The sequence below is a fragment of the Hoplias malabaricus genome, chromosome 8 (genome assembly GCF_029633855.1).
Source record: "Hoplias malabaricus isolate fHopMal1 chromosome 8, fHopMal1.hap1, whole genome shotgun sequence".
Classification (NCBI taxonomy): Eukaryota; Metazoa; Chordata; class Actinopteri; order Characiformes; family Erythrinidae; genus Hoplias; species Hoplias malabaricus.
Window position 1 is genome coordinate 20,000,309 of NC_089807.1, and position 21,588 is coordinate 20,021,896.

The 21,588-nt window shown below is 38.2% G+C and overlaps 2 protein-coding genes across 2 annotated transcripts in view; one reads left to right on the forward strand and one right to left on the reverse strand.

Moving 5' to 3' along the window:
* Window positions 1-2: 2 nt before the first annotated feature.
* On the forward strand, window positions 3-9,031 carry abcg8 (ATP-binding cassette, sub-family G (WHITE), member 8). Its single transcript, XM_066678864.1, has 13 exons — window positions 3-115; window positions 1,253-1,357; window positions 1,706-1,853; window positions 3,808-4,046; window positions 4,666-4,798; window positions 5,040-5,309; window positions 5,391-5,532; window positions 5,654-5,752; window positions 6,809-7,008; window positions 7,124-7,200; window positions 7,401-7,668; window positions 8,129-8,256; window positions 8,886-9,031. Exons 1-13 carry the CDS (start codon window positions 62-64, stop codon window positions 9,021-9,023), a joined length of 2,001 nt encoding a protein of 666 aa, XP_066534961.1. The 5' UTR covers window positions 3-61; the 3' UTR covers window positions 9,024-9,031.
* Window positions 9,032-9,799: 768 nt separating this feature from the next.
* Window positions 9,800-21,588, reverse strand: part of lrpprc (leucine-rich pentatricopeptide repeat containing) — a 53,360-nt gene continuing 41,571 nt past the window's right edge. The window contains exons 31-38 of the mRNA XM_066678762.1: window positions 20,405-20,493; window positions 20,067-20,271; window positions 18,905-19,035; window positions 18,128-18,243; window positions 15,462-15,536; window positions 13,169-13,253; window positions 12,255-12,397; window positions 9,800-10,876 (exon numbers count right to left, since the gene is read on the reverse strand). Coding sequence (XP_066534859.1) covers window positions 10,811-10,876; window positions 12,255-12,397; window positions 13,169-13,253; window positions 15,462-15,536; window positions 18,128-18,243; window positions 18,905-19,035; window positions 20,067-20,271; window positions 20,405-20,493 — 910 coding nt within the window. The 3' untranslated portion in view covers window positions 9,800-10,810. The remainder of the gene's footprint in view (window positions 10,877-12,254; window positions 12,398-13,168; window positions 13,254-15,461; window positions 15,537-18,127; window positions 18,244-18,904; window positions 19,036-20,066; window positions 20,272-20,404; window positions 20,494-21,588) is intronic.

Genomic DNA, 21,588 nt, shown 5'->3' on the forward strand with positions numbered 1-21,588 from the left:
CCGGACTAAGGGGTCTCTAAACCCCATTCATCAAATATACTGCTACTGCTACTTACACACCATGTCCAACGACACTGTTTTCACTTCGGACAACGACATCAGCCTCCCAAGCACGGTGAGTGAGAACCAGCATGGGAAACCGGGGTAAAAAAAAAAAACAAAACAAAAAAAACACCACTGGAAGAAAAGGAGATAAAGAGTATGTGTCATTCAAGTGAATTCAGATCCTTTTAATTTTCCCATTTGGCATCCTTAATTGTTTTGTCTGGGCAATTGATTTCACCTGCCAGAATAATTTACAGAGTAAATTCCCATCAAAAAGTTTAGTATTACATAATAAAAATGTGTGCCACTATTTGAATGGACCCTGAACCAGGTGAAGATTCAACACTATCCACTTATCTATTGGCATCTGATGAAATGAAAAAATCTTTAATCAGTTTATAAGTGGACGATCTGCTGAATCTCACCATGTTCTCAACACGTGCCTCAGTAACAAATTCCTCATGTCCTCTCTGGTGTTTCAGTCAAAGTAAACAGCTATAGTTTGAAAAATGATCAGTGATGACATACATGCCTTAAAATGCTGTTTTTGACAAGACCGTAGTATTCGGAACACAGTGTTGTGCAAAGGCCTCAGGCATCTAAGAAAAGTGTTTAAAACTAATAAACACTTAATAACATATATAAGATAAGATAAACACAAATAATAATAAATAATATAAAACATACAGACGTTATTGTCTCAAAAAGATTTACTGAAGTACAGTTTCTAAAACTGAAAATTTGGTTTCTGACTTCTTAGTGCACTCTCCGGTCCTTGCACAGAATTTTATAGGGTCATCAGGAGAACCTGACTGAACAAAATAAAGGAATATTAGTTCTTTTTAACAAAAAGCTTATATTCACATGCATAGATAAAGGCTAGGTTCTTTACATGAAATACTCTTGAATAAATCATTCCGAAATCAATACCGATCAGCCAAATCAGGTATGGCATAATAACTAAAATTGGGTAACATTGGGTATCCCTAAAGAAGAGTTTAAAATGGTTAAACAAATTAAAAATATATATAATTTATAAAAAACTTTAATTATTTTTTGTTATATTACCATATGGGTTATGATAAAATAATTCACATTAAATTAAATATAAATTTGAATGTAACTCAGGTGCCTAAAACGTTTTCCATAGTCATGCCTTTATTTTCTCAGATGCCTAAGAGTTTTAACACCTCTATCTCACAAACAGCCCAGAGATGTCAGGCTGTTTTCCTCAGGAGAAGAAGACAGCAGCCTTTATTTTACATACAGTGGGGGCTGCAATGAACTGGAAGTCAGGAATCTGCACTATGAGGTAAATGCTTTGTTAATTTAATAATATCAACAAATAAAGCATAATTTGAAACCCTCAAACTACAAGCTTATTAGTTATTAATAATATATATTATTAGTCACTCACTATTATTCAGAATATAATATAATTCTAATATATGTAAAGCATTTATGTAAAAGTGTGGAACCATGTACAGAAACCTATAGTTAAAAGAATAGCTTCCTGCAAATTCCAAATTAGGTTATTCCTAAATTAAATCTATTAAAAGTAGTGTTTTTTTGATGGATGGAATGACACCATAAAGTGTGATTTAGTGCTTTTCTTGACATTAGAGACCACAGCAGTAACAATGATTTGTGTGCGTTGTAGGTGGACACAGCAGCACAGATCCCTTGGTACGAGAGATTGTCTGAGTTTAAAATGCCATGGGAGGTGCAGGGTAACAAGCAGACTGCTATCAAGGATCTGAACCTGCGAGTACACAGTGGTCAAATGCTGGCTCTTATTGGAAGCTCAGGTAGGATCCTTAGAGGTGAACAGCAAGAGGACTTCAATGATATTAACTCAATGGTAACACCTTAAGTGGTGACTGAAGCAAAGTAAATTAATTATTAGCAGTGGTGGACTTAAGTACTTTTTTCATGTATCTGTACTTCACTGAAGTATTTACATTTTGGGCAACTTTTTACTCCACTACATTTCAAAGTGTAATGTCTTACTTTTTACTCCACTGTACTATAAAAATCTGCCGTTCCTTTTAGTTTATGCGAAACCGTAACATGTCTGAACAAATTTCCCTGCTCCGCACAGCTCTCCGCGCAACACACTGCGGCACCGTTGCTAGGAGATGATTGAACACAATCGCTGCACCAAAACAGGTGAAAATGTTTCTCCGCCTAAAACCAGTTCAACGTTTTTTATCAACTGTTGTATGAATGTAAGTCACTGTCAGTTCTTAGAACTGTTATGAATTGACAAAATGATTTGTACTGCTTAGTAGTTGGCTGTACTTGGGTAAACAGTAACTACTATTCATTCATATACATGGATCTGTAGATGTCACAGATCAGATTTATTAAACACAATATATGAAGTGAGGTCAAAACCAGACGAAATATTCCAAACCCAAAATCAGTACAGAGAGATAAACATGTCAAAAAGATAAAAACAAATATCAGTCAAGAAGTCAGAAAAAGACAGAAAAAAGAAACAGGTGTCTCATAATTGCAGAAATAGCACAAATAATACTCTGTAAATATGTAGACAAATCAGACAGCTTAAAGGAACACTGTAATATTTTTACTTTAAAATTACAGCTTCAAAATCATTGTGATGCTTCTCGGACATGTAGTAGGGAGTTTAGCGTCTCTACGTAACATTTGGAGGAGGGTAGGAAACCACCCTACCAATTTCAGTACAGTGCTGTAAAAGTTAATTGCACTAGGGGGAGCCCCATGAGCAGAGAAAAAACTCAAATCTTACCTAATAAAAAACCTGAGTAAAAAACAAAAAACATGGTGCAGAGAATATACTAAAGGCCAATTCCTTCTTCTTTGTTGATTCAGTGCAGAGCCTATGCCATAGCCTGCACAACTGTCCTATGCCATTGTAAAAGTTTATTCTTGTACATTGGTGTCTTCGTCGCTCTGAAATTACACCAACAAATCACTAGGGCTAAATTTCAAACATCTTCTTCAACCCTATGTAGTCCACCAGTGGTGTAGTGGGATTAGTTTTATGAATCTTTAAAGTGGACAATTTAGGGAGTGTAGAGGAGTTAATATTTCTGGACTTCTTGAATTGAGCAACTTGAACCATGTACATCTGACTGCGGACCAATTACTGTTGTTGTGGTCTGCGTAGACATGACGAGTTATATTTCTGGAGAGGTGTGCTGCCTATGGTATAGATTCAACACAGAAGCATAAATTGGCCTTAATATCCAGGAGACAGCAACCTCTGTTGGTTTGGAGGGGAAGTATATATATATAGTTGGGTGTATGTAATAGTTGATATAATTTCATTCATTGTATTTAATCTTTGGCCATTTCTGCTGTTCATTCATGTCAGACTAATTAATGACATTATATTAAAAGACTGAGGAACCAAGAGTGACACTAGAATCTTTTCACCTACATTGTGTTAAGAATGAGTTTTGTTACAATAATTATAATCTGACATTAGAGCCATAATACATCATGGTACTTTTTTATTTATGGTACTTAATACATTTGAGGGTAAATACTTTTTTACTTTTATTCAAGTGGAGATCTAAATCAAGTAATTTTACTGGAGTAATATTTTACTGTGCTTTAACTTAAGTACATGGTTTGTGTAGTTTGTCCACCACTGATTATTAGGAAGGGGAATAGAGTTGAGAAGCAGATGTGGAAATGCATGAAAGTAAGCGATATCAGTCTGATATAATTAGGCTGGGGGGTTAATCAGCCTTTACTCCTTCCCGCTTTCAGGCTGTGGAAAGACTTCCCTCTTAGACATTATAACATGTCGGGATGAAGGGGGCACAAAGAAATCTGGAGAAATATTGATTAACGGTAAACCCTCCACACCTTCACTAGTGAAGAAAAACATTGCTCACGTCCGACAGGATGACCGCTTGTTACCCCATTTGACCGTGCGGGAGACTCTTGTCTTTGTTGCCAAGCTACGCCTGCCAACACATTTCTCACAGGCACAACGAGATCAAAGGGTAAGCCATTTAACAACAGAATTATTCTCAGTCTTCTTGTGAAGTGTAACACAATCCTGTCATGGTACAAGGAAAGTAATAGTCATAGACATCAATGCTCAGTTGCCATGCTTGGCTTTTTTTTTTTTTTTTTAAACACAGTGCACTACTTCCAACACAATGTGCCATACACTCACATACCGAAGCAACACTAGTACACAGTAACATGTACTACCTTGTCAGTGTTACAGTTATACTGATAAAAAAATGAAAACTTTTCTCAACTGTCCTTGTGGTCTGAAATTGACTTATGATAAGACAGATTTTAAAATGTGGGAGACAACTGATGGGCCACAGTCTGAAAACGTACTTTTGAAGTAGGTAGAATTCTAAGTAGGTGAACTGCTAAGGTATCTGCAGTGATATGGATGGTGTTTGTCATACCTGAAATTACAGTAAGACTTGTGAAATCAATTATTAATGAAAAATCTATATTTTGGAACAAGTTTGGAATAACTGCCCATCTCTCTTAAACAACAGGTCATGTTCGGGAAAGAAAAAAAAACATTTCTATAAAAACTATTTGGGAAAAATATATATATTCAAGCTTTTAGTGTCCTTAAAACTGTGCTCTGTGCAGGTGGATGATGTCATTGCTGAACTACGGCTGAGACAGTGTGCTAACACACGAGTAGGTAATGACTACATTCGTGGCGTGTCTGGTGGGGAGAGGAGAAGGGTTAGCATTGCTGTTCAGCTTCTCTGGAACCCAGGTGAGTCTACATACACTACAGTAAAGACCATGTTTAGTCAATAAGAAAAGCCATGTTATTTTTACCCATTTGCACCTAGTTTAAAAAAAATGATGATGATTTAGAGTAGACTAATGATAATGATAGTGCCTAATGATAGCAAAATAATGCATTAGGAGTCTTGACAGAGGACTATTTATTTTTATGAGTTTATAATGAAATGGGTAATAATGCCTTCATAATTGCATCAATTTGGTTTCAGGCATTCTTATTCTCGATGAGCCTACTTCAGGACTAGATAGTTTCACTGCCCACAACTTAGTCATTACATTGTACCGCCTGGCCCGAGGAAACCGCCTGGTCCTGTTGTCAGTCCACCAACCCCGTTCAGACATTTTCCAGCTCTTCGACCTGGTGGTGCTCCTTTCCTCTGGTTCAGCCGTGTACTTTGGCCCAGCCAAAGACATGGTATCCTACTTCTCATCTCTGGGGTATCCATGCCCACGCTACTGCAATCCTTCTGATTACTATGGTAAGTATACACAACTGTCATTAAACTTTTGTCTAGTTCAGTTTGACTTCATTTAGTTGAGATGTCTGAACTGTGTTTTAGTGGACTTGATCAGTATTGACCGACGCAGCTTGGAAAAAGAGGCTGCTTGTTTGGAACTATCAAGAATACTGGCAACACATTTTCAAGAGAAGGTGAAGAACACTCCTGAGTCCATGTGGAAGTCAGAGGAGAACAGCAAAAAGTAAAACCTAGATACTGTGTCTACAGTCCTCTCAAAAATATTATATATTTAAAATGCAGACTGTCCTAGGGGGATGAAAACAAGAGCTTACATTGGGTTTCTTTCACTGTGTTTTTGACAGTAACATCCATCCCATAGCAAAAGATGAAAGCAGCATTACAGTTTCCCAGCAGAAGGACCGCCTACCTGGTCGACTGCATCAGTTCACAGTCTTGATTAGGTATGAATGCTTAGTATGAATGTTAAACTAAAGTATACAGGGGTTAGACAATGAAACTGAAACACCTGTCATTTTAGTGTGGGAGGTTTCATGGCTAAATTGGACCAGCCTGGTGGCCAATCTTCATTAATTGCACATTGCACCAGTATCCAATGGTTCAAACATTGTATCCTGAAGGTGGTGCCGTGTATCAGGATGACGATGCACCAATACACACAGCAAGACTGGTGAAAGATTGGTTTGATGAACATGAAAGTGAAGTTGAACATCTCCCATGGCCTGCACAGTCACCAGATCATTGAACAGAACAGATTATTGAGCCACTTTGGGGAGTTTTGAGGGGCGAGTCAGGAAACGTTTTCCTCCACCAGCATCACATAGTGACCTGGCCACTATCCTGCAAGAAGAATGGCTTAAAATCCCTCTCACCACTGTGCAGGACTTGCATATGTCATTCCCAAGACGAACTGACGCTGTATTGGCCGCAAAAGGTGGCCCTACACCATACAAATAAATCATTGTGGTCTAAGACCAGGTGTTTCACTTTCATTGTCCATCCCCATATCCTCAACGTACTTTATAGCTCAGCAAACATTGATATATAAATTTGCTCCCCTGTTTTGCACTGAAGCCACAAGGCTTGTTTAACTAATATGACAAAATAAGACTTAGTGACTGCTATGACTTATGAAAATATTCTTTTGTGCATTTGTTTACAAATGTCATAAGGCATCAGAAAACAAAAAAAGTCTATTAAATCTTATTTAATTATTTCATGAAATTTGAGGCAAATGTAGGTTGATGTTTTTATGGAAATGGTTTCGATTATGCTAATTTGTGAAGTATACTGTTATTATTTTTTTGACAAGTGCAAAATTACTGAAGCAAATAAGGGACAGTAAAACTAAAATTTTTCAGTTGGTGTGATAGTTGGGTTTTGTGAAATATATTTTTTCATTAAGGTTTCATATCAAATACTCTCCTCTCTATGGCAACACAGCCACAAAATAACTATGCCAATTTAGTGCACTAATTGTTGCTCTTGTGTAATTGCAGACGACAGGTGTTTAATGACTACCGTGACCTGGTGACAGTGCTGGTGCATGGACTGGAAGCCTTACTGATGTCACTTCTTGTTGGCTTCCTTTACTTTGGGGCGGGTGAGGAGCAGCTGTCCATACAGGACACTGTGGCCTTGCTCTATATGATAGGAGCTCTAACACCATTTGCTGTAGTGCTGGATGTCATAGCTAAGTGTGAGTTAGCAGACACCCAGGCCCAGACAATCACGCTGCTACAGATTCCTCTGTAAACGAATCAGAGGTTATCATTTTATATATCCAGCACTGATTTTTATTGTGCTATCTGCAGGTCACTCTGAGAGAGCCATGTTATACCATGAACTGGAAGATGGCCTGTACTCAGTAACTTCATACTTCTTTGCCAAGGTAAACTTTCCTACAGCATCAAAACATTCAAGCATACCTAGGTAAGATATTTGCCACAAGAAGGCAACAAATTTCCACAGAAATTCTGCTGCAGACTTTGTGAAATCTGTAATATCTTTGTTGAATATGACATGTGTATTCCCTTTAAACGGTTACACTCTTGTGATTATAAATATGGTGTAAAACTCTGCTTATCTCAGGTCCTAGGGGAGTTACCAGAGCACTGTGTCTTCACTCTTGTGTATGGACTTCCCATTTACTGGTTGGCTGGCCTAAATGCAGCACCTGACCGCTTCCTTCTCAACTTTTTGCTGGTGTGGCTCACAGTGTACTGCAGCCGTTCTATGGCTCTGTTTGTAGCAGCAGCTCTGCCTACCCTACAGACCTCAGCCTTCATGGGAAATGCACTCTTCACAGTCTTCTACCTAACAGGGGGCTTTGTCATGAACCTGGACAACATGTGGCTGGGTAAAATCCTATAACCACAAAAATTAACAAACATTAATAGCTCCTCATCTTAAGAAGGATGCTGAGGAAGAGCTAAATTATATGTGTAGTTTGTCTACCTTTATTTTTTTCATAGAAAATACCAATAATAATCTGATATCCTTACAGACAATGAATGAATTTGATATCCATGTGCATCCCTAGATTTAACAAGGATTACAAAGATTAACAAGGATAGCTAAAATTATTTTAAAACACGACTCTCTCATGAATTTTTTAAACATAGCTAGTAAATCTAGCAATGTTCTTTCCTTGCTAGTCATTCTTTCGTCAGAATGTCACAATGAGTAGTTGGTACGAGATACAATGTCATGACTATGAGACTGATTATTAAATCCCAATAAGCCTATGATTGCTGTGTCATGAGTTGCTGCTTAGCTGAATTAGACCTGAAGAAACAGAGTTGTATCTCGTCCCACAGTGGCCTCCTGGTTCTCCCATATCTCCTTCATGCGCTGGGGATTTGAAGGCATGCTCCAAGTCCAGTTCCGCGGGCTCTCGTACTCATTCAGCCTGGGCAACTACACAATCAACGTAGATGGCATTACAGTAAGAAACTATATAATAATCATAAACGCACCTACATTAGCACTTCCTGCACTTGAGAACTTTTCTACTTATTGCAAATTAAATGTTTAAGAGACATATGAAGATGCATTCAAAACAATACATATCTAGCGATCTACATCTTTCAGACAACAAAAACACGAATAAAACCTGCAAAGTACCTCCAACATGTAGCTAGCTAGCATAGCTACAAGGTTGTAATTTACATATTCTTAGTACAACTTCCCTTATATTAGCATATATCATTATCCTTATTAACGCTTAAGATTTTTGGAGAATCAATTACAATATATTTTCAGTCACAACACGTTACTAAAATATCGACTAAAATTATGATTAGCGTACTTTAAAGCTTTATACTTTATAATGGAAGTATTTAATGACCTTGCGCCATTAGCATGGTTGCTAACGCGACATGTTTCCTCTATGAAGGAGGAAATGAGTCCTAATTAATTATGTTACTGATCCCAAGACGGGTTGAGACACGTTACAATTTCTTTTTTAATGCTCAGTGTTGAAAATTATATGATTTAAATAACACGAGGCGTCATGTATGTTCTCAGCGATCTATTTTTCGCATTATTGTTGTTGTGTGTGTGTGTCTCTGTCAGGTGGTGGAGGCGATGCATATGAACCAGTTCCCGCTCTTTTCCTGTTATCTTGTGCTGGTGGCTGTGGTGCTGGTCTTTATGCTGCTGTACTACCTGTCCCTCAAGTTCATTAAACAAAAGTCCTCTCAGGATTGGTGAAGAAAAAAAAAATACCCTCAAGTAAACTTCACACTTCCCCATAAGACTTTTTAGAAAATCCTTGGGGTTTTATTGGACTAAATATGACTGCCGCTGGATGGCAGCAAAGCACCAGGTTCACACTACATCCACTTCAGTAACTTGTTCTCACCCTTCCTTTACTTTATTTGGCAAGCCAACATTGACATTGGAGCATTACTTTGGCAAATATCCATCAATAGGTTTTACTTATTTTTGTCTTTCTTTTTTGTACAGAATATTAAGCTTAATGTGTGCACAAGTAAAGGTATATTAAATGGCTTTGAAATATTTAACAAGGCACACTAGGAATATGTTTATAATTTTGATAAAACTGACAATGCATGTTTTGCACTGGTGCAAAACCTTGTAAACATGGTATGAGTATGGTATGTTTGAGAGGGTAAAACAAAAATCCTCAAGCAACACATTTCACTAGTCACATTCATCAAACCTGTAATAAAGGATTAAATAACAATCACTTACCAAACATGAGTGCTTCAAGATTACATTGGGGGAAATATATTGCATTAACTATAATTAAAACAAGGACATAAGCTGCAGTAAGCAACCCCTTGTGGAGCAGTCCCTGAATATGTGAAGAAAATGTGTCCCTAGTCATGCCAACCCTACATATTTTTAAAGGAGTCACTGGGGTGGTACCCCAAAATGTAAAAATTGGGTAAATTTAGCCAGGGAATTATGGGCCATATACCATCCCCACTGCTTTTATTTTTAAACTCATTCACCATTTTCTCAGCTCTACTGACAAACCCAGGGGAACTACATTTATAGTTAATCTGTTGCTCTACCTCCTTTTCACATTGTCCTTAAGTGGTCAAAACCACTGAAAATTACAACACGGGCCTGTTATTATTATTATTATTAGGGTGTGGATCATTCTCAGCACTGTAGTGATGCTGAGGTTGATGTGTTATTGTGCGTTGTAAAGTCAAATAATTTGTACACTACACTTACAGAATATAGTCCATCTGTTGCTCCAAAACAGGGCAGGTATTAGGGTGGTGGATCATTCACAGCACCGCAGTAAAAAGACCCAAAAATACTGCTTTATTCTATTTCACAACCATTTTTATGGCTAATGTCTACCCATGTCAGTTTTTGATAAATACATATTCTTAAGAAAACTTGGAAAAACACGCAATTCTACTTGCTCAGAATTGAACAGGCATCTCAGGTCCTTTAAGAAGAGGTCAAGAGAGCTTGACAACTCCTTGTTCTTCAAGTTTATATATACTCTAGAGTGGGCAACATTGCAGATGATGCAGAACCAAGCTAGAAAATGAATTTGATGTGAACAGGGCAGCTTGGCTACATCATTTAGATCTCAGTAGTTTGGTAATTTTCCACTCTAAATGTACATTTTATGGCCCAAATAATTGATGTTGCACAATATGGTGAGCAAGATATTATACTTAATTTTTAAATAACTTGTATAATTAAAGTTCACATTTTTATTTGCCCTTTCTTCAGGGGAGGGGGGCATACTGGAAAGAAGACGTGTAATATGATATAATCCAAGTATGAATTATTAAAAAAAAAAAATCTACAAAACAAGAAATACAGAAATGCTTCAAACATAAAACATTTTTAACAAATTTAATAACATAAATACTTCTGTACACGTGATAGCTTCATGTTATCTTCCATATAATTATTACCAGGAGTTAAATGGGCTTTAATGAATTTGAAAGCATTACATAAGGTCTGAGCATACAGTGTGTAATAAAAAAAATTGGAGGGAAAACTTAGTTATCTTCAGAATTGTGTGTCTTGGAGGCCTTTAGTTTCTGTGCATAGAACCTGAATGTCTCCTGTAGGAGAGAAAAGAGGGCCACAGATTAGACAATAAAAGCAACAAATCCTCACACATCAACACTGCAGCTACAGAAAGTTTACTATGAAATTCTATTTATTTACAGACATTTGACAAATCTGCATTGTGCCACTTTTAAACAGAGTCTGATGTGTGTTGTGTGTGTTAATAAAGACTCTGCATGTTACTATGTTTACCATTCAAATCGACAGCCTCCTCTCTGGAGCAAATTATTAACAGTCCCACAGCCCAATCAATCAGTTTCTCGGGTTTCATCTCAGCCCAGATTAAATGCACAAACACATTTACACTCTACCCTCCCTCAAGTCCTTCTAATTAAGCACCGCCTGCCTCCAAAAGCCAGGCTCCTGTTTTTCTGGGGGTTTTTTTTTGTTTGCTTTTTGTTTTTTTGGAAGGTGAGCACTTTCAGAAGATTACTGTTGCTCTGACATTGTATATTCCCCTATTAACAGTGTAATTAAAGTCGATAAATAGCGGTAGCCGTGTCGGGGAAACAGGGCCAGATGCAAACAGCACATCAAATCTGCCCTTATCAGAGCTCTCAGGAGATGCTTTGTTCTCTGGTATTAACAGACGCCTCAAGATCAAGAAAAAAAAAATAGGGGGAAAAGAGAGGAGAGGGGGAGAGTGAGAGAGGGAAGGAGGAGAGGCAGGGGAGCACTACCTGAGATTGCATTGTCCAAACTTAAAAGGTGAAGTGAGAGCATAGTGGTGGGTGGAGTGGAGAGAGCTTGACAGGCTCTTGCTTTAGCACTGTTCTAAAAACATGGCAATAGCGTTCTGACAGGCTGTAAATAATACAAAAGGAGAGTGAACTATTTACAGTAGTGCACGGGCTAACCAGACGACAGGGTGAGTTGTAGGTTATGATGCTCAAGTGAGACCTTGGGCAGAAAGAACTGACGATGATTTCAGTTGATAAAATCCGTTCCATCTGACAAGGATAAAGTTTTCTCTTTTTTTGCTGACAGTTTGTGGCATGGTTTAAATTGAGATTTCTTTTTGATTACAATGTCAGTATATTATACAACCGAATCGGACAAGTTCTGTCACTGGGCAATCATCAAGCAGGCGAGAAACTAACCAAGACAAATAAGCAACAGTAAGAGTATCACAAAACTGAATGTTATTCAATATTAAATTCTGGTAAATAAGAGGTTGGGGTTATCAGTAACCAAAGGCCAGTACACAGGCACAGTTTTTCTTAAGCTTGTGGCAATGCAGACAAACTGTTAAGGCAAGTAATAAAACAACTGTGTGCATATGGACAAAGTATAAGCACACAAACATAGTGAATGCTAATTGCTTTATGATTTTTTTTTCTTTTGGCATAGAGAGAATTTGTGATTATTTACCGGGGGCTCTTCAAAGGGGACATTTTCTCCAACCTCTCTGTATAGTGATGCCAATCTCTTAAGGGACAACTCATCTACCTGAATTCCATCAGCCAGCATTTGCTGATAGAGGGCCTTTGCTGAGGGCAAGTCTTTATCCATAGCTGAGTGAGAGAGAGAGAGAGACCACACATTAAGTCAGAAAATCCAGCATCAGCATGGACATGGTGCTATCTACAATAAAGGTGAATATCCAAACATATTGAGAGAAACTAACATTTGGAATAGTTGGTGGGGTACATAGAAGAAGAAGAAAAAAAAAAAAAGAGGCCAAAACAGTATGACCAACACAAAAGATTGTCCAGTGAAGAGAAAGCAGTGTTAAATATCTCATCATTCATTCTGCTCTGCTCTTGACCAGTGGGCAGGTGCCAGGGGCCTCATTAAATAGTCATGTGCAACAGCGGTGCGAATTGGCCAGGGAAGACTTCTGTAAGTACTTTAACATGTCAAAGCTCTCACGCCAGGTTGGCTAAAGAAGGCCTTCATTAGGGAACACATGTTTTTATTAGCAAACGCACCTCCTGGGTGCCAGCAAGCACGCCCTGCTTGTTGCATTTTTAATTGGCTGGGTAATAACTGTTTAGCCTCAGGCCAGTGAGCCGAATGGAGAGCTCAAATAAACGGTCATCAAGGACAGGTTGACTAGATGAGCAATACAACTCTGAACCATAGACACTGATCTGAATTTATTAGTTTAGTTCAATGACATGCAGGACCCCAAACAACAACAGCAGCAACAACAAAAACTTTAGAATAGCCTACTGTATTGGTAGAAAAGTTTAAAATCTTTGGACCATTTCACTGTTTCCACAAAAAAAAAAAAATAATAATAATAATTAATAAAAAAATCCTAAAAAATGAGGTATTCTTACCATAACACTTCATCAAGTAGCCACAGAAAGTCTCCTTCTCAGCAAAATCTGGAATGAACTCTAACAGAGTCTTTACCTTGGCAGCCTATTAAACAGATCATACACAAAGGGAGGTTAAGAAGTTAATATGACTGATGCTGGAAGAGTCAATACTTAAATATTTGTTTACCCTTATTAACGACTGAACCCACAACCCTACACACAATATCATAATGGTGGACACTGAAATATTGAACCTTTATTTGAGTTAGCAGGATTTTTATGCAACACAGCTAGGTTTTACTAGAATCCTTTACACTGTCATTTTGTCACATGATTTGAGGTTTGTACAGGTGTTTAATTGTTTTATTAGTTTTGGGCACCTTCACAGCTCACAGTGCTATCATTTTAATCACCAAGTGTATCCAGATACCTAAGGTACCAACAAAACTGACAAAATCTAGGAGTAAACGTATAATGAAGAGACCAAGAAACTTCAGTTGGGACTGAATCGTGTAGAGCTGTTACATTTTATCATATTGATATGATCACAATGTCAGAAAAACTGGTTAAAACAAAACACTGGCTTTGCATGAGGATGCATGGTTGAGGCTACATGGTCTTATGAAATATAACCTGATACAGTGGAGTGCTGAACACAGAAGGGTTATGCAAGGATCCCATATTTATGGTTCACTTCAGACAAGTAGCTGCTACAATTTGACAGAGGACAGCTCAACAATGCTTGGAGGATAATGCTAAATGTCTATATTTGATGGTGTCAGCCGGCTGTGATGACTAGCACTATGCTGAAAGATGGGGAAGAAGTTGCCAAATCAAACTGGAGAGCTAAGCCAACTGTGCTCTCCAAGACTCCCAACCTAGGATGGTATCATCCTTGATTGAAGCGGGGAACTTCCAAAAAATGTCAGCTGGAGTGCCAATTGAAAGCCAAAGAAGTGTTTACTTTTTAATCTGTCTGCATAACTGAAAACAACTGATAACCACATTGATTGAAAAGGATTTAGGCTGACAAATTAAATTTACATTCCAAGATATGTCTTTAAATGTAATTAAGATTTGCTTCCAAAAGGTGAATTATGAAGATTATATATTTAAAATAATAAAATGGACTAAATATCTCTTTCACTCCAGGATACCAGAAATATAGCTTTTAAGTTTATAAACACCAGTACATCCCTGCTATCAGATATGACATCCAGTACATGTACTGATTTTCACTTACCGTATTTTCCGCACTATAAGGCGCACCTAAAAAACTCAAATTATCTCAAAAGCCGACAGTGCGCCTTATAATCCGGTGCGCCTTATATATGGACCAATATTGAGCCACAACAGGTCTCGCAACTACGGTAAGCAGCCACCTACTTCATTTTCTTCCGCGCGCGGTGCATGCTGGATATATACCGGTATATATATTTCATTTCCATTTATTTATGTAAAGACCCCAAAATGGCTCCTATTAAGAGACACGCATATGACGCAGAGTTTAAACTCAAGGCGATCAGTCACGCAGAAGAACACGGGAATAGAGCAGCAGCAAGAGAATTTAACATTAACGAATCACTAACGAACGGGATTCGTGGATGAGGAATAACTTAGTAAAGTGAGCTTTATGTGTTTATTTTGTGTGTTGTGTGATTTTAACGTTTGAGCAACGTTGAGTTATTGATATATTGTTATCGCTTTGCACTATTTCGAGTGTTACTATATTGTGATTATTATTATTATTGAATCGAGGAAAAGTCCCCCCCCCCCACTATGTGGGGTATATTAACATTGCACTACATGTTTTACCTTAAACTACGCTGGGTTGTAATCTATTAATAAAGTTGAACTGACCTATCTGACTGTTTTGTTGACATTCCCTTTAGCGCAGCTCCATCTAATTGATGCATAACGTAACCCCCAGCCTCTACTGTAGCGTCTATTGTATGCGCCTTATAATCCGGTGCGCCTTATATATGGACAAAGTTTTAGAATAGGTCATTCAATGAAGGTGCGCCTTATAATCCGGTGCGACTTATAGTGCGGAAAATACGGTAATACAATATTATTAATATCCTAACCATATGATATTTACTATGATTAATTATGTGGGCATATGCCTCATCACATGAAATGTTTGTTTGTCATACATGTAAACGGTCATCATTTATGAAGTTGTGATTCTAGTAAATAGTATTAATATTCTGTCAATATACATTGTGTTATGTGACCTGAACGATTTGCCTTCAAGTAAAGTTAGAGGAAAAAAACAAAAAAAAAAAAACAGGGTAAGGGTGCTCTGTACCTGTCCTGGCTTCTGGGAGATCTTGGTCATGTAGGACATCATTGCATCCTTCTGTTCAGCTACTGCTGCACAACGCTAAACACAAAAAAATAAATCTTTTACTATGCTTACATATGGAGACTGAGCAAGCAAACAGCACCAGGTGAGTGTGTGCATGCTTGTAAAAATGTATGGCCATGTATATGCAGTATGTGGTTGTGTGTGTGTACTCTAAGTGCTGTTGAACTGTATCCTTCCTCTTCTGTATCTCTTGGCACTCAATCCTGTACCTCCACAGTTGAAGGTTAATTACACAGGTAATAGGGAGTCAGGGGGATAACCACTTATTTCTTTATGAAAATTAAAATGTACAGCACCAGCCCAATTGGAAGTATAATTATCTACACTTAGTCATATAAAGGCTTTGATTTGAATCTGAAAGCCCGCAATGCTTTCAGGCACCAGTGTATAATTTCCTCACACTTTCATTAGTTTAATACCACACAGGTGAATAGAGCTGCTTTCCCTTCTGCCTTAAGTATAAAGATTGCGTATAAGGGATGACAGAAGACAGATTAGCGTTCAAGGCCCCTAAACTTTGTGATGCACACAAGTATGCAACATCTCCAATTGCAAGAGGTATCTACACACTTTTGACTATGTAGGATACACCAAGATGCACGAAATAAATTACATTGGGGTAGAAATTGTATGGCTTTCAACACTGGACAAGATAAATCAATGCCTCTTTTTTTTCCAAAATATCATGCAATATAATGTGTGTGTATGATATTTTTTGCAGTATTATAGTGCTGATGTAAGAAACACTGAAAAATAAATTTTAATAATAAACAGGTATTATCTTATTCAGTGTTTCAAGAAACAAAGTTCTTTGCCTTCATCTTTAACTTGAATTCTATCCAGCAGCTAGAAATATACCACATTAGCCATTAATCTTAATGTAGTGGTGCTTGAAGCAAGGTTTTGTCATTCAGCTTGTATACTAAGAAAACCTGATCAAATCTGATCTTTTTTTTTTTGATTGAACAAGCATCTGTTGGAAGTTTTTTTCAGTTTAGGAGAGGCAGTCAGCCATACGTCTAATGCTAAGAATCTGCATATAAACAATGCAGAAAAACTACAGGTGTTATCATACTAAATGCACTCAAGTTTATTTAGTAAATGCACTGATGAAAATATACAACCAGGAACAAGCAGCAATGACATATGGAAAAAAATGAAAACATTCCATGTTTGTGTTGCTAAGTTAAAGAGAAAGAAGTGTGGGTGATGGTGTGATGCTTTTTTTTTTAGAACTGCTGTGCTGCCCCAAGCTCTGTCTGGGTTCAGTGGCAATGAGGTCACGTTACAAGCCAGTCGTGAAGGATGTGTGTTTTGCCGGCTGCCGTTGAATTAAAAAGCCAAGAGGCCTGGGAGGCTTTTAACAGGCTGGTGTATTAAAATGGACGAGAGTCAACGCAGCGCCTGAATGCCTTTAGTACAATCAGAGCAATTAAAATACTAGCCAAGCGCTATGCTGCTCCCAGGAGGAAGAAATCCACTTCAGGGCTGATTTAAGGTCGACCCGTGGTTCATACATACTAGAGATATGACCTCTGCAGGCTTAGGTGACTGATCCTAGGCCTGCTGTAAAATTACGTTTTAAGGGACATTTAGAACTCCCTCTGTGGGACGTTCTCAGAATCCTAACTTGCCATGTTTTAAGTTATCCTGGTGTGCACTCAACTCCAAAACTTGCTCTCATAACATGGTTTGAGGTGCTACTTAATTCAGCTGTTTCACAAGACTTTTTACTCAACTTGTTATGGAGCTTTGTGGTAAAGGACAGGTTTCCTTTAAAAATAGAATATATAATGTGCATAGCAAAGAGCAGTGAAAGGACAGAAGATCATTGGAGCAGAAGTGAAAGCAAAACCAGCCTGAGCCAAATGTACAACTCAATATTTTCAGCAAGCTGCACTCAACATTAAAGGCGCAAAAATACCAATAATTAATAGATGGTTTTTAAAGAACCGTTTTTTAAGTGAACTTGTGTGAGCAACTTTTACAAGGTCTAAAAGCACCTTTACATTTTTCTGCGGAATGGTTCTTTTATTTTTTTATCTTTAATTTAACCAGGCAAGTCATTAAGAACGTATTCTTATTTGCAACGGCAGCCTGGCAAGCAGCAAGGGCTACTTGAGGAAAGAATTTAATATTCCAATAGCAGAAAAGCAGGTACATGTATCAGTAATAACAATTCTGGTGTAATTTTTGAAAGCTGAGCTTGACATAAAGGTCTTTAATTTTAATGTTTGCTGAAGTACATTTCAGTCTTTTGGGGCAGATGACTGGAACGATGAGAAGCCAAAGGTGGAATTTGTCATAGGGACTTTCAGTTGGATGTACCTGGAGGACCTGGTGTTATGTGTAGCAGACAGTGGGTGTATCAAATTTTGTAGATAGGGTTGTGACTGACCGATGAGGTTTTTGTAAATGATTTAAAGGGATTCCTATGAGTTTTCAGTTATTGGCCTTTTGTACTTTGTTATCTAAACAGCTGATATGATCTTTGAAGAAGCAATGCATCTTCTAAAATTGAATTCCAAAGTCCCTTGTTGGCACCTTTGTTTTTAAGAGTGTATTCAGGTCAGAGAATATGTTGTAGCTGTGATGGAAGAAGCTACCTGCAGCAGGAACTTGGCCTCTTCTGTTCTGCCTGTGTCCAGGTACTGCAAAAACAAGTCAGTGGCAGCCCTATATGAGGCAAAATGATTACACAGCCGCTCCGCCATGGCACTCACTGAAAGAAAAAGAGTGATGTACAAGGTTAGAGATGTGTATGCTTAGTGCAAAAACAACGGATCAAATTATCATTCATTCATTATGATCAAACATACTATTAATGCTGCAAATGTATTTATTGGTCAGCGCCTGGGACTAGGGTGGCCAAATGCACTTTGCCCATGACTTTGATTCATAATACTGGGTTACAAATTTGTTATGCTCAATGTATTTTGAACAAAATATGAGTGAAGCAATTATGAGTTATCACTGTGGACTAAACAACAATTACTAACACTAGAGCTGGGAGACAGGGGTATAAGCTAGAACATAACCAGCAGATTTGTTTAGTTCATGCAGAATCTACACATTTTATAATATTTATATAGTCCAAATTAAGCTAAACTGCATAAAAGCATGCCAATTTTTTATTTATTTATTTTTCTTTAAAATCAGAATGTTTACATGACTGAAAACCTAGCATAGGGAAATGCAACCTAATAATGAGAAGACCTGGGAAATTATGTGCTGCAACTTAAATTGTATGCCAACTTAAACTTTAGATTGGTGCACAGTCTAAAAATGCCCAAGTAGATGTTTCAGTTGCTGCTTTGAAATTTCATAAATTAAAGGGTGCATCGTGAAGCATTGCAGGGACTGAGAAAGGCTTTAGGTCTTACATTTATCAAGTGCATCCTCATTGTTTGTTTCTAGAACTTTACGAAAGACATATGAAATATTTTTATGTGAAGTGTCTGAGCTCCCAGTGCACACAGACTCCAGTCCCTCCACCGCATTGTCAATGTCACCACTGTGAGAAAGACAGAGACAAAGTGAAGGCAAAGACAGACAGAATAGTGTTAGTGTACTTCATAAACAAAACGTATACATATATATGTACATGAGTGGAAATGACATGTCACAGCAATAAAAAGCAATCAGCAGTCCACTTCTGAGTGCGACAAAGAGAGGCTAACCTCACTTTCTGAATAATAAGAGCATAAAACTTTTATTGGGCACATTAATATTCACAGTCGAGCGTGGACCAGTTCCAGATTGTCAGTGTGTTGTGTTGTGGTTTGTGAGGAGCAGGACAGCGAAGGACAGCGGAAGAGCAACGAGCTAGCTCATGGCTCACTGGGCACATTCCGCTGCTCCCCAACCCTCTCTGTTCCTGTCAGGGTGAACTCTGACCCCCGCCTGGGCCTAAACCACAATGACACGTGCAGCCAGTGCGTCTGAGCCAAACTGACTGGTTAAGAGGCGAGATGGAAGTTCCGGAAGCTGGGCACAGCATTAGTGCTGGCCACACTAAATTATTCAGACCGGGCCAGTCGCAGCCATCATAGCCGATTGGGGGCTGTAATAATAATGGGGCAAAATAGAGAGAGAAAAAAATGGAAGTGAGATAGTGAAAAGGGAGGGGAGGGAAACACAGATGGCTGGAATTTAGCGAGTGCGGCCAGAAGTGGACACTGTATTGGAGAGGTAAGAGTTAGTACATTATTATTTCAGCAGAACTTTAGAATTATACCTTTGCAGCTAACATTTGCATTAATAATTAATCCATCACTACTATAAGACAAACCATAATGCCCCAAATAATTTCATAAAACTTTGTATTGGCTCTGTGTGTGACAAACAATTTAATAAACCAAACTAAAGAAGCCCTATTGCCTCAGCACTTTGTGGGGTATTACAATTGAACAGATTTGTATCCACTGAACATGGTAAAGCCTTAGAGGGGACTGTTCAACCCATAATTAATGGTGGTATCTTAGCTTTCAACACCTGATTTACAAAATAAATAAATAAATAATTTAACTAGCAAATGAAGCTCACTTTTTGATGTGGGCCAAAGCAACGTTGTTTGCAAACAGCATGCTGGACAGGTTGATGGAAGGGCCTAATGTTTTCACCATGTTCTCTACTTCTTGAATACTCTGTACATCTCCAAGGTTACCCAGGCCTTGGACTAATCGGGTGATGGCCAACTGAGTGGGAACCTGGTCGGCCTGAAGCATGCCTTTGAGACCATCCATAGCACCTTGAGAGGAAAAGATAAAGTTTATAGCAGTTTGATTAGTAATTACAGTGATTATTATGGAGATCTATGTTATTACTTAGACAATGGTTAAATAAACAAGTAAAAATATATGTATAAATAAAAATGTACTAGCCTTTGAGGTTTCCACGCTTGACGAGTGTTATAATATGGAGGTTGTTGGCTAGATCACTGAGTTTGAATCCTGAAATATGTTTGGCAGCACTGTGCAAAACAGAAGATTTTATGTTAGCAACAAAGCCACATCAACAAAATAATACAGCAATACAGCACCTACAACAAAAGCATAGCATAAGTGGGTTGTACAATTAGAAAGAGCTAAAGCTAGAACTATAATTTTGATTGAAACACACAATCTGTAAATATCATCATTTTCATCATGGCCAGCTTGTGTTGCATTTCTGTGACAGACATTTTGAGCCAGGTAAGAGCACTCGAGAATTTGAATGCTACTTCAATATTTATCAAAAAAAATAAAATAAATAAATAAAAATAAAAAACAGAATAAATATATCCTAACTTATCTGATGGTGCTAAATATCCAGCTACTTACAACCTATCACTTTGATTTGATGGTATTTGACAACTGTGGAATAAAAATCACACATGATAATTTACATATCAGTCAGCAAAGGGGTGTTCAACAAATTCACACTTTTGCAGACCAATTTCAGAGGCCTAGATCCCCTCTTCCAGGTTTTGCTAACCCCCTCCCAAAACCTTACTCACTAAGACCTCAATCAGACTGTCTCTTCCCAGTCTCTCCCTCTGTCCTGTTTTTATTACGCCTGCTGGTCAGATTAGTCCTGCTGCCCAATTGAGCAACCGCCGCCGCTCCTTATCGCTACGGCGACGGGCCTAGTGCGGACTGCTCAGTAGATTGCCACTGTAGCTGGGGTCAGACTTTTTCTTATCGAGCCTCGGAAAATCCTTCTATCCCTATCCTCCCCTCCTCATCTGGCCTTCCAAGAGGCATGCAATCCTTCTCTCTGCTGCTCTATTCCCAATCCTCTTAATCTGTCCGCTAAGTCTCCCACTGCTCAGCCCCCAACATCTGCCAAAAGGCCATCAAAGTCATTTGCTCTACCTCCCACACACACACACACACAAATAGTTATGAGCACAATGGTGCATTATGATTTAGCTGAATGCTAGCAGGGTCTCGTGAATGACTCGATGGCTCTGTTTGAAGAGACTTCCGACATTCAATTATTGCTAGAACAATGGCTGGGATTTAAGTCTCCTCTTTTTTCCTTTGTCTTTAGGGTGAGTGTTCAATATTTAGTCATCTAGGAGACA